Source organism: Peromyscus eremicus, chromosome 4, assembly GCF_949786415.1.
Source record: "Peromyscus eremicus chromosome 4, PerEre_H2_v1, whole genome shotgun sequence".
Taxonomy (NCBI): Eukaryota; Metazoa; Chordata; class Mammalia; order Rodentia; family Cricetidae; genus Peromyscus; species Peromyscus eremicus.
This window is the reverse complement of record NC_081419.1, coordinates 55219538-55233664: the sequence shown is the minus strand read 5'-3', so window position 1 is coordinate 55233664 and position 14127 is coordinate 55219538. Positions and strand designations below refer to the sequence as shown.

General features: G+C 40.4%; 1 protein-coding gene across 4 annotated transcripts in view; it reads left to right on the top strand.

Annotated features, from left to right (window-relative positions):
- Ccdc141 (coiled-coil domain containing 141) overlaps nt 1-5847 on the top strand; it is a 157561-nt gene extending 151714 nt beyond the window's left edge. For 2 of the 4 annotated variants that reach the window (XM_059260768.1, XM_059260767.1), the window contains exons 23-24: nt 803-1662; nt 3965-5847. In XM_059260768.1, the coding sequence (XP_059116751.1) occupies nt 803-1662; nt 3965-4232 (1128 nt within the window). In that variant the 3' untranslated portion in view covers nt 4233-5847. Of the gene's footprint in view, nt 1-802; nt 3432-3964 lie in introns of those variants that run through there. The other 2 variants (XM_059260771.1, XM_059260770.1) reach the window with 2 other exon arrangements.
- Nucleotides 5848-14127: the final 8280 nt, after the last annotated feature.

Here is a 14127-nt window from a genome sequence, read left to right as displayed (position 1 = left end):
AACAAACAGCTGAACACATCTGTTCAGATGTGGGAAAAGAGAACTAGCAACAAAACAAAGAGCAGTGAAAGGTATAAGAGAAGCAAGCTCAGAACAGAGTTCTGTTTTGCACATCTGAGCAGGATTTCCCAGCTGTTTTTCCAGAAATCATCAGAATGAGGCAAGTGTCTCATAGAAACCATGATTTCATGCTGAGAAAATTAGAAAAGATAGTCGGTACCTTTTTTTATAAGTGAAAACTACATAGATTTAGGGAACCATACCTGAGTGAGGTTTAAAAGCAGTGGTTGTCGCGTTTTAGAATGATTTGAAAACCACCTGCCTGCCCATTTCCATGGTGGTCACAAAAGCAGCAGGGCCAGGAGCCGATGGACTTGCTGAGGAAAGACTATTTACATAAAACATACCTTATTGTGCTTGCTGAGCTGATTCCTCTCTGGGTGAGTCTTGGCTAGCGTCATAGGTATAATTTACTATGCTTTCAGGAGATCATTTCTTTGATAAACACACTTGTAGTATTGCCCTTAATATAACTGAAAAGAGACAGGAACTGAGTATGGATTTGGTCAGGAGAGAATTTTACCTGTGTCTGTTAAGATACCTCACTTCACTTGAGGTCAGTGTGAATACTTTTGGTCATGGGAATGGGACTGTTCCTAAACAGACACTTGGAGTTCAGGAACTCTGGTGCCATCTTAAGGCTTAACAAATTTGTTTCATCTCGTACTGGGCATCACTCTAATGGGAAGCTGGGAAAAGACGTGTGCCCACCTAATGAAACGTTGGCTTTCTTCCTTTGAAGGGGCAGATGCAAGGAGAAGATACCTTGGCCATCCATGGAGCACGGGAAGATGGGCTTCCTGTGGACTTGAGGCCATCCTCGCCTGACCAAGAGGGCAGTGCCCCAGGTCTGATCCCGCTGGAAGACATGTTGTCTGGGGAGGAGTCTGAGTGTATCTCATCTGATGACATCTCCTTGCCTCCACTCCCAACCAGCCCCGAGTCCCTGCTGGCACCATCCGACATGGAGGTGGAAGAACCTGCCAGCTCTTCCACCCTCATGCTCCACATCGGCGGTGGCGGCAGCAGCAGCAGCAGGACACACACAGGGACTGGTGTTCTAGGGGAGGCCCAGGAATCGGTTCTCACACCACCCGTTGCTTTTGCTGATGGGTGCCGTAATGAGAAAGACACATTTACAAGTCACTTTGAGAGGCCCTACCCCCAACTCAAAGCTGAATCCTCATTAACCTCCAAAGGATCAGTAGAGATGAGTACCAAATTACACATCCACGTGAAATGTCCAACAAGCATGCCCCATGAAGTGCACGACAGAGCTTTGCTGCAAGACTCCCAGGCTCAGGAGAGCTCGCTAGAAACCCAGGAGAAAGTGCATGCCGATTCTAATGTCACTAAAACCCAGGACAGGCTGCATGATCCCCCTGATGTATCCCCCGGCCTCAGCTCTCAGTCAGACACCAGCAGGAGGCAAGCAGGTCCCCAAGGAGACAGGAAAAACTCATCTGCAGAGAGCAGCGTGGTCAGCCTAGCTGGCCAGGCGCCTCATTTCTCCAGGCTGCTGTCCAATGTAACTGTCATGGAAGGTTCCCCGGTGACTTTGGAAGTCGAAGTAACAGGATTCCCAGAGCCTACACTGACATGGTGGGTAGCCTATAATGACAAACCGTAGACAGAAATAATGGCTGCTGAGAGTATCTTGTAATGTGTGGACTAACCTAAAGGTTTAGAGCTGGCTGACTAACCCTCCTGACACTCAACTCTGCATGATTTGATCTCACATCACACCTCAACTTTCATTTAACTAAAAGCCCTTTAATACCCTTGGTGGGGGGAAAGTAACAATGTGAAATGATGATTTAACAGCCTCCTGGAAGCAGGGAAGTTGATTCTGTTTGGTTTTCTTTCCATTTAACATTCCTCATTTCTGATAATCAAGTCCTGAAATTCCGACCCTATTGTCTGTTTCTACATGGCATTTTCTTGGTTTAACACCCTCCAGGCAATTAAAAAGCCTGAGAAACCAAAGGGTTTTTTCCTTTCCTTCCTTCCTTCATTTCATCTTTCCAACAGAACCGTGGGTGCCCACCTTTGTGATATTTGTTTTGCTAAGGTTCCTTTTTATAAATATCTTTAGTATGAAAGGTGAGCTGCCTCTTTTACAGTTACTCCAGGTGGCTGATAATAAAGTCATTGTTTGAAAAGTGACGTAATAATTGAGCTGTGAACTTGGTAAAAGCAAACTGTAAAGTCAAGGTTCTAAAGCACCTGCCGTGAATAACAAGGCAGTTCCAGCATTTCCTGTGGGGGTTACTTTTAAACCTTCACAAAATTTTCATCCTCCAACAGGTTCATTTGAGAACAAACTAACAAGCGACGGTGAGTTTATAATAGGCTAAGATAAGTGTGTTGTATTTAATTTCTCAGGCATTTTCAGGAAAAGTTGTTTTATTTTCGCATGTCCCGTTGATGGTATTTGACTTGTGGCCCAGCTATTTAAAGACTTTAGGAGAAAACTTGGATACTCAGATAGTAAGAGAATCTGCACACAGATGTAAGTGCAGAAATTAGCACTTTTTTGTTTTGTTATTTTTACAATTGCATGTTTTTTTACACATCAAAACTTTTGTATTTATGGATTCCACAGATATTTTATTTCATAATTAAATATTAGACCCCAAAGAAAGATGCCGTCTGAGGTGTTTCTTATTTTTTTCTCCAATACAAATAAGCAGCTCCATTAGGGTTAGTACATATGGCTGAAGAGTTGGGGCAACATATGTATTATTGAAGAACTAGTACAAATTGTAAAATGTAAAGCCATTTTCCCATTAGGTCTAGAGGAGCTTTGCCCAGTGAACACTTGACAGGCTATCAGGGAGCTATGCATTCCCAGGACACTGTGAGATGCAAGAATATCTCTTAGGAAGAAAACTGACTTCAGAGCTGGCCCAAGCATGAGGACCTGATCTCATTGTAAAAGCTGGGTACAGTGAAGAGCACCTGTGATCTCAGTCCTGGGGTGGTGGAGACAGTAGCTGAATCCCTGAGCTCATGTGGGGAGACCCTGACTCAGGCAATAAAATACAGCCTGGTAAAGGAAGACATCTGATGTGAGCACGTGGGCTCCACATACAGGTGTCCCATACACAGACACGTACATAGAAAATTGACTTGGGTTTCTTATCGGTCCCTATGTGGAAGAAAGTGTTTATAAAGACATAGATGTGGAATGTAAGAAATAAATTATTTGCTGTCTAAAATGATCCAGGTAAGTGTTCATGTTCAGAGAGGAATTTTAGAAATAGGTCATTTAGAGTCAAGAGGTAATGTCATAAATGTTTTTTATAATGAGAAGTCATTGTCTTCTAATGAACTTAATTCACAAATAAAGTGAGTTCCTTTTAGTGGGAGTGGTGTAGAGTCCCTTCATTCACATGTGCATGTGTCCTGCTGGGAGGCTCTGCTGTATGAACACCAAGGGCAGATGAACCTCACTTCTATACAGACGCCAGGCAGGAGTCACAGCTGCTGCTAAGAGCTGCAGATAGGGTGAAGCAGGCTGGATATGTGGGGACCACTTCACACTCTAGGTAACTGTTGACACAAGCAAAGGGTGACCCAGTATGACCAGATGGTCTGCTGTGCTGTGCTGTGTGTGTGTGTGTGTGTGTGTGATTTTAAAGAATAAGTGAATTATGAATTTTCATCTATAATATTCTGTTAAATGCTATCATAGAACTTTCAACAATACCATCTGAGTCAATCAATGTGATTTTTCTGGCTACAGGTTGATAAACAGTCTCAATGGCATACACTGTAGCTAGATAATTCCTGCTAATAGAGAATACTGCAATGGGGATGGGCCTATCTGCAATAGGTATGAGAACTTTGAGATGACAGAATCAAGAAGTGATCCTGACTTAAAACTGACTCTCTACTTTAGGTTCAAGAAGGGCCAGAAATTGTGCACAGATGGACACTTACAGGTTTTGCACAAGGACACAAAGCATTCGGTGTTCATTCCAAAGGTATGTGAGGCAGACGCTGGCCTCTATGTGGCTCAAGCCCAAAACTCTAGTGGCACCCTGTCTTCCAGTGCCATCCTCCATGTGACAGGTAACCACGAGTCACCAATCACAAGAATAAACTGGATTGTGCTGTGTGTCGTCTACGTCAGTGTATCACTAATATACTGGCTACTTGCACAGTAGTGAGGTATTGTCATCAATGGACATTGTCACGAGGCTGAAGGACATTGTGGTTGTTTATTTTCTCACATATCACACAAAGCACCCCCCACCAATTTATCTCTACTCCCACCACATTGTTTGTTTGACTAATACCTCTGCTAGGTGAAATAATTGCTTTTTCTCTACTGTTTAATGTATTTGGGGAACATGGGAAATTATGTACAGTGTATAATAATATATTTTATACTCTGGGAAGAGAAATATCTTCTATAATATGCTGACTCCTTGTTTAAAGGCATGTGAATGCTCACATCAGTGTAGAGATGTAATCTAATTTTCAAATCCAAATGTTTGATAATTTCTTTTTAACTGTGTTTATAAATATCTCTTTGGAGGGCATTACATCAAACTGAAGTTATGATTTTCAATATTGTATTCTCTTTCCCATAACTGTGCTTTTCATGTCTTGATTTTGTTTACTGAAACATTCTCTACATTCAACATACTCTACATTCCTGAGTCTGAGAAAGTCAGTGTCAATAGCCATACCTTGTGTTGATCTCTTGGGCTTGACATTGGAGGACAGACATGCCATCAACTTTAAAATGGAATTTCAACCTTTCTATTAGCTCTATATGCCATATGTCAAGATGGAAGACAGGCTACTGGAGGGGACCAATGTTCTTGTCCTTCCTCTGCTGTGTGTCGGCCATTGAGTGCATAACTGTAGACGGGTCCTCCTGCCTCTGATGTTGCTGCTGCTGCTGAACACTTTGGGAGCCAATTACAAGGCATCTCAGTGCCTCACTTTCCCATCTGGAAAGGGGGGGGGGCTCATCTACCTCTTGACAACTGGGTTTTTAGTTCACATCCTGTGGTGATCTGGCCAATAGAAAAGTGCTCAATGAAAACTCATTTTAATGCTTGGGGTGATTTGCCATCTTGCAGCTCCTTCCCCATTAATTCCCTTTCAGATGCTGATCTTTTGGAATATTAAATGAAAAGAATACTGTTAATATGTTATTCCCTACTACTCCCTTGGGGGAGGGGGAGACTGATGTTCTATGAATTAGAGTTTAAATTCCTTTCTAACTTCTTACATCTACATCCTTTTCAAAGACTTGATGTTAACCTCAGGAGGAGATCATTAGGATGTTTTAGGGGACTCTGGGTAAGACAGAAGAAGATTAATCCAGGCTTCTTGTGCAATTATCACTGTAATGGGGAAGAATGGTATACGGTCTTCAGAAATGCATTATTCAGAATGGACGATCATCTTTTTTGCTTCCTTTGAAAAATAAGAGAGAAATTTGTTTTTTATATTTTAAACTTTGTCTGTCTTGTTAAGGTAAAATCTTAGGGTGAAAGAGTAATTTATTTCAGATTTTTGATGAAGGGGAAAAGTTAATTATGTTGCTAGAAGACTGTCTACAAATAATCAAAATATTTAAATCTAATATAATTGATGTGGTATTAAAAAGCTACTGAACATCGTGGAAGATGAGAAATGTATAGTTAAGTAAAAAGTTGGCTTATTTGTGTGTGTCACATATTCAGTTTAATTAAAAAATTAAAACTCTTGTTTTTTTTCAAGTTTTGACAGAAAGCTATTAAAATCTTATATATACACAGCATCCTGGGGATATCCATCTTTTCATTCTTATCATTTCGTCCAATTTTAAGATTTTTCATATCTTACCTAGCTGCTGTGGTCTATGTGGAAGCTAAACAATAATATCTATCCATGCCCAAGGGAGGCAAGCAGGGGACAAATTCCATCCCATCACACTTTCTAGAGCCTATTCATTTGATGAGGTCTCTCTCCAATGTCACCACCATGGTTGTATTTGTGTTAGAAGATTGCCAGAGCATAGAAAGCACAAGCTCATTTTACCTGTTTTCCTTCAGGTAATCTCCTTCCTTCAGGGAGCCAAGTGATACAGACATTCATCATGATGTATGACCCAATAAGGCATGTAAAATCCCCCAAGATGCGCATTTGTATGTGTGTATAAATTGAGCCTATATATTGGAGAAAAGTACTATGTGAATAGTCAAGATATAGTTCAGATAGCTTTGTATCTACCTCATCCATCTAAAGTATGAGTGGACTATTCATGCAGCAGTGAAGAATTATGAGCTAGCCATGGACTATTCATCTAACTGTGCTTTAATTTGAAGAACCTAAGTATGAGTCTCCTTTCTGATGGACTCTGTCTTTATTGAAGAGGTCCCCTTATGAAGGTGTGTATTGAAATGTCAGGCTTGAATTTAGCCACTGATAAATTGCCCATCTTCTAGTAAATAGTAAATAGCCTCCCACCCATACTTAGGCAAGCATGCCTAAATAACTCTGTGGGTCATCACAAAAAAAAAAAAAATGAAAAAAATAGAGGGACTTGTTAGAAAGAAGAGTTTTAGCAGAAGCGGAAGAGGGTGACAGAGGGGACATGAAAATAACTAAAATTCATTGTATACATGTGTGAAACTCAAAGAATTAAAATGGGAAACGTGAGAAAATTCAAGTGAAGCTTGAATTAATATATATATATATATATATATATATATATATGTATATATACACTTTTAGAAAATATTCTGGACAGTTTGTAATATAAAAATACTTTCAAGAAGAAGATTAAAATGTAAAGGTAGAGTAAAAATTTATATGTATATGCTTAACACTTCAAAGGAATCCAGAGATATGAGATTTGAGTTGCTGATAAGGGAAAAATCACCATTTGCAGCTCTGATATTCGAATAAAAAGATGTATCAACATTGGGTGATAGCTTTACACACTTCTTTCCCAAATAAATTTACTATAGGAATCCTTAATTGGAGTTTTTGGAGACTTTGTAACATGTAAAGTTTTAAAGATCATAACTTCAGGTAGATTGTTGTCTGATTTCCCTCATGGAGTGCACAGGTCTGTCTCTACTGAGCTTAACATCTCAACCTCCATTCTATCCACTGTCTTCTCTTTGCTACCAGCTTGTTGCGCTACTATACTCTTCTTTTCCTAGTCCCCTCTTTGCTGGAATTCCTTGCTTATATTCTCCCCTGTCTTCCCATGGCTTCATTACTGCCTGCCCCCTTCCATGAGACTCCAGGAAGCCTTCTGACCCACCCAGGCAGCGTGGATATTCCTGCCTTGTGCAATGTCAGCACCTGGCCTGCGTCACTCATCTTGATAAACAGTGTGAGAACCACTCATCTTGAGCCTCTCAATAGACTGAGGTCCCTATCAGCAGGATTCATGACAGACCTGTTCATTATATCCCCACTTCCTATGACACACTCATGCTTAATAAGGATGTTCCAATGAAAGGTTGTCAGAAATAAACAAAAATAAACCCAGCTTGAATTTTTTTTAGAGATGTGGTGGTGGGGGTGGAGGTATAAAGAAAGAATGATTATTATTCCATTTTATGAACAGATCCCGTGAGATCCAGGCTGTAGCTGAGTCTTCCAGAAACAATCCTTCTTAATCTATGAGAATTCTACAGGAATTCTATAACCTGGAAACTAGACCCTGGTTGAAAATTTAAACATAGAAATAGAAGATGGCTTCTGGGGTCAAAACAACAGTAAACAGGGGATAAGATTCCTGTGATCATTTCCTATTCCTTGGTGAATGTGGTGTTGGGGATCAAACCCAGGTCCCTTTCAGGATAGACAAGTGCTCAACCACTGAGCTGCATCCCTAAACCCCTCAACATTTTAAAGCAGATACAGTAAGGGATTAATCACCACCGAGTCTGCATGGGGAGATGGGTAGGACTTGGATTCGCAGTGGCTGAATCCAAACAGCCCCAGTTAGGATGTATAGCCTTCTTTTGAATCCTCCATAAATGGTCAATGTGGCAAGTGTGGTAAGAGTTCAGTAATCTCACCGTGAACAGGTCTTATTTGAAGTCAGTAGTTCATACATACTCATAAATATAAAAGCAACAAGAGCTAAAATCCATAGAGTGTTTGAATTCCAAACGAAGGAAGGCAAGAATACTAGGAATTGTCCCACTTTAAATTTCTCTTTACTGATGGAAATTCTTTACTAAAATGATCCTCTGGGGATTTTGACATTCCTGTTGTCCATTGGGGTTTCAAGTGTGGCTGTGAAATAAGTTACTTGGAACAAAATTAAACCTCTCCTTACAGGATTCTGTGATGTTGCTCATGTCACTGAAACACCAAAGCACGACGGACTGTTTTCCATTTATAATGAGCAGAACACTGAGCTGCATCAGAAATGGGGAAGATTTGCATTCACTAAATGAAACAGTGTCCCGCTTAAAGCAATAACAAATCATTTTCTCTGCTCTCATGGCAGGAGATGAGATTTGACTGCTGCCTGCTGTGCATGAATTCACCCTGAACCTAAAAAGCAACGAGGCACTGCTTTACCCTTTTCCTACAAGTCTCCACACTGTTCTTGCATGAGCCAGAGTTTCTATGACATCAAAAAGAACCTAAGTATCAGTGGTGGATGCTGAATGTTTGACACACTTCCCAATGAAGTCTCTGAGACAGTTATGAAATCTGGATTTCAATCTGCCAATTAGATTGGCTGGCCAGCAGGTTCAAGGGCCAATCTAGCTGCTGAACTGAAATTCAGGTTTCTTGACCTTATCTCAAAAAATAAGGTAGAAAAAAAACTAAGGAAGACCTCTAGCCCCACATACCTTTGGCCCTTTGACCTTTGCCCCCCCCATATATGCACACACAAAAGAACATCAACAATAACAACACACACACACAGATAGCAGACAGACAGACAGACAGACAACAAGGAGATCTACAAAGGATTCTGTGGCAGCAGAGGCTGAACTAGAGGGTTCTCTCTGCTACAGTTCACGAGTCCCTCAAGACTGCAAGGAGCAGAGACAAACAGAAGAGTCCTTCTCTAGAGATCCAGACAGAGCATGGTCCTGCTAATTTGTACTTTGTTCTTCTGAATCTTTTCCCTTCAAAACTATAGAATAAAGTTGTTTTAAGCTACGTGGCTTATGATATTTTGTTACAGTAACCTCAGGATTTGGGTCGGGGGTTAAGGTCATCTTGGTCATTTCAATCAGTCAACAACCATCTTTTTTGGTGATCCTTACTCTAAGTGAACCATGGTGCCAGGAGCTCTGGGCAAGGAAAAGAAACTTTCCGACACAGACTCACCACTTGCCTGTTGATGTGTGTGCAAGCACACGAAGGGGACAGAGCCAGCCGTACACAGTCAAAGTGAGTGCAAGACGGGCTGTCTGGGAGGAGGAGCATTGTGGTTATGAACGTAACCAAAATAGGACTGTGCAGTGCACTCCAGTGTAAAGGAGGAGCAGAGGGGAGGTTAAGAAATTACACTATTAGCAACCATAATATATACAGCCTAGCCCAAACATTGCCCACTTGCTTTATTGACACACAAAATCATCCATCCACTCACTGCAGAATATGCACTCTTGCTCTGCTCTCATGGATCATTTGCCAAGACAGACTGCATTCTTGTCTGTAAGTTACATTTAAATAAATTTTAAAATATAATAATTAAATGAACCATTGCTAGAGGGAAAAAAACAGTGGTTAGCGGGAAATTTGTAATACTAAATGTACATGCTAGGAAAGAATATTCAAAAAAATTTTTTTTGACTGAAGGAACTAAAGAAAGAAGAGCTGTTTGGTCCTATTATTAGAAATATATATATATTACAGTATATGATCAATGACACTGAAAATAAGATCAATGAGCTCAAAGATTTTTCTTGGAGATCAATAAAAATGAATGCATCTCTAGCCAAGTGTAGTGATTACTTTTCTTGTTGCTTTAACAAAATACCTAACAAGAGGGACTAATGGAAGGAAGAGTTTGTTTGGGCTCAGTTTGAAGAAATAGTCCATCATGGTAGGAAGATGGGGCTCAGGAGAGTGAGGGAACTGGTCACACTGTCTGCAGTCAGGAAGTGTAGAGATGCACGCTCCACTCACTCTCTCCTTTGTGTCCTGCATCCCCACCCATTGAAGAGTGCACCTACACTCAAGGTGGACCTTCACCCCACTGTGGGATGTCTTTCAGTATGCTGTGAATATGTGTTGCTTTGATTGGTTGATAAATAAAGCTGTGTGGCCTATCACAAGGCAGCTTAGAGGCAGGTGGGAAATCCAGGAGAGAGATAGGAAGAAGAAAGGCAGAGGTGAAGGAAACGCCATGCTGCCGTCCAGGGAGCAGCATGTAATGGCACACAGGTAAAGCCATAGAACATGTGGCAACATATAGATTAATAGAAATGGGCCAAGTTTAGTTATAAGAGCTAGCTAGCAAGAAACTTGAGCCATAGGCCATAACCATACAGTTTGTAATTGATATAAGCTTCTGTTTATTTGGGTCTGAGCGGCTGAAGGACTGAGCGGGACACAGAAAAACTTACAGCTACATCACTCCTCAGTTAATCATCTCTGAAAATGTCCCCACAGACACATCCAAATGTATGTCCTTGGCATTTCTAAATCAGTTCAAGTTGTTAACATTAACCGTGTTACAAAGCTACTAATATCAGAGATGAGTCATCACTGTAGATCCATGGGACGAGAGAATAAGAGAAACTGTTAGCAATGGGATGATCATGGTCTTGCTAACCAAGATGAAACAGATCAATTACTTGAGTGACACAAACTGCTAACTCTACCCCAGACAGAAACAGATGACCTAATGGCCTTGTAGCTATTACAGAAATTAAATCAATAATCTGTCATAAAGCACAAGGACCATATAATTTTATTGATAAGGCAGCCAAATACTTAGGAGAAAATAATATTAATTAGCCATAACCTTTCCAGGAAAGAGAAGAAGAATTCTTCTTAAGTCATCCTGTGAGTTCAGAACTACCCTAATAGTAAAACCAGATAAAGGTTTGCATAAAAGAAAGAAAAATTGCATACCAACATGTCCTATATACAAGTCAAATCCAATAATGAATACAAGCAATTATACACGCAAGAAATAGGTTTTTTTTCTAGAGATACAACACATTCAAATTCAAAACTCAATGACTTTACTATAACCACAGGAGGAAAAAAAAGGAAATATCATATAATGCTAATTAATGGAGAAATAACATTTGACAAAATGCTCTTCAGGATCATGATCGTATTTTTAAAACTCTCAAAAACCTAGCAATAGAGAAAACTTCTTCACAGAGAACATCTACAGAAGGCCTTTCTGTTTAGGGGCAAAGGTGTAGATACTTGCCCTGAAGTCTGAGAACCAAGCAAGATATCCCTTCTCATTGCTGGAAGCCATCGCTAGTGAATCTAACCCAAACAGAAGTTATAGAGATTGAGAAAGAAGTGAAATAACTTTATTTGTAGATATCGTGATTTCCTCTGTAGAAAGGTCTAAAGGACCTACCAAAACACTCTTGCACCTAGTAAGGACAACCAGGACACAGAAAGCTGAAGGCCCGCAGCAAGAGCATCCACTAGACGTCCAGGAGCCCAGGGGCTATCTATAAACGAACCACAGTGAACAAGGCATCTTCAGAGACCATAGTGAAGGTGAGCAACGTGGATCTTCACTTTTCACTACAGACATTACAGAAAATCCAAGTCAGATTGTAGCATTCTACACTTGCTTTTCCTCTCAGTTGCCTGTGATCTGTGTGTGGGCTTCAGGGGACATAAACTAGTTACAGGAGCAGAGTTCGTCAGAGCAAGGGGATGCTTGATATGGAATAAGAATCAAATTTGGTCATTTTTGCCAGCCATTGTTACCATCAAAAGAACCAAGGGGAAATTTTAGAAGAACTAGAAACCCTGGTTAGGGCTTCCTATCTGGTGTGAAATTACAGTCAGAGTATTGTAGACATCAGCTTTCCCCAACAATTAATAATCATAGCAGAAGAAAAGCCCCTTGGACTCAGAAGTCACTTCACAGAGGGGACATTTGTCAGTTTCTAAGCTGCATCAGGGAGTGAATGGCTGTAGCTCTGCAGATAAGTACTTTCCTGACAGAGACAATAGGGACGTGCTGCTAGTATATTTCTAAGCTTTCTTATTAGAAACCCAGGTTAAAATACGCCACCCATTTTATTATATTTCATAGAGTCATATCTTGGCCTGTTAAGACCACAAATGACTACTTTGGCACTTACAGTTAAGTAAAAACTTTTCAATGGACCTAATTACTTTGCATTATCTAAATGTTAACTATGAGTGATTTCTTCTTTTCTATTACACACGTCCTTGAAGGTAATTTTGGTCTGCATTATATGTCATTTTTCTAAAGAAAGATGGCAGTGTTCTTTGTCATTTAAAGGACAACTCATCGATGAAGCACAAAAGTCAAGGATTCAACTGGAGTTTTCAAAGGCTTTGTCTACACAACTAAACACACAGCTGAGCACTATGAAGCCCGACCTGGGACTTGAAAACAAGTCCTTATAATGTGCGAGCAAATACTTATCCTAGATTCTGTTCAAATCCATAGCAATACATTGCATACTTATACAAATGCTGGTTTGATACTACAGTTATAAATGGATCATGAGGAACCAGGCACTGTGACACATACCACTAATCCCAGCACACACAGGAGCAGATAGAGGCAGGAGGATCACAAGTTTGAAACCAGCCTGAACTACACAGTGAGTTTGAGGTTAGGCTGACTTACGTGTTAGGATCCTATCTCAAATATAGGAAAGGAAGGAAGGAAGGAAGGAAGGAAGGAAGGAAGGAAGGAAGGAAGGAAGGAAGGAAGGAAGGAAGGAAAGATTCAGGACTGGGGAGTAGCTCAATGGTTGAGCCTTTGCCTAGGGGAATCAAAACCCTGGGTTCATTCTCAGAGAAATGGAAAGAAAGAAAGGAAAACAAGGAAACAGGGTGGTGGGGATGGAGGGAGAGAGGAGGAGGAGAAGGAGCTGTAGAAAAAAAACTATCTCACAGAGAACATCAAAATTAGAAAGTCTGCATGGTCTCTTTAAATATCAGGTGTTGTTCTGATTAGCTGAATCACAGTTAGGCAGCAGGTGTGCTTGGCTGCACCAGTGCCGTGATTGTGTTTGGTTTCCTTTCGTTTGCAGAGCTTAGGCTAGAAATCAGTGTGAGACATGTGCTCACCACCGAGCTTCATCTCTGCAAAAAACACTGGGATCGAGAACGTTGGATATTGATGGAGCAGTCTGTCTCTGTCTGTCTGTCCCCACCTCATGCGTGTGTGTGTGTGTGTGTGTGTGTGTGTGTGTGTGTGTGTGTGTGTGTTTTAGTAGGAGTTCTTGTCTATGTAAATTAGTAACTAAAAAATGCCGGTGAGTATGATGCAATCAGATCCAAAGGCCCATTGTTCTGATGGCTCCTGTACCATGAGCAACTGAGAGCCAACAGTTAAGGAAGAATGGGTCTTGGAAGATTATTTACATTTTCTATGCTACAGATAAAATGCTCAACACACTCTAGTGTTTAAAATGAATGTTTGAAAACCAGCGTGTTTCAAACAAGATCTCCAGACAGCTGTTGGAATGGGGAAACACTTAAGATATGTGCACACATGCATCAACTCTAAATATAAGTCTATTTAAATTCCTCATAGACAGCTATTCAAAAGGGATTATTTATGAATAGAGCATAGAGGCTAGTTACTTTTATTTTAACACAATAACAACATCATTAATCTTGCTTGAGAAACAGTTGCTAGGTTTTTTAATTCATTGTCAATTGTGTTTGATTTGCCTTAAGTACTGAATAAAAATTTTTTCCAGGTCACTTCTTACAGTTGTTAATGCACATATAGATAGTCTCTGTGGGAACAATTTTTTTTTTAGCATTCATCTCCTATTTATTGCTAATGGTTTATGTAGATAATGAAACATGTATCTATTAAATGTCCAGAAACAATACTTATTCACCTGATTTTTAGCTTTACTGGGAGTTCTTGTA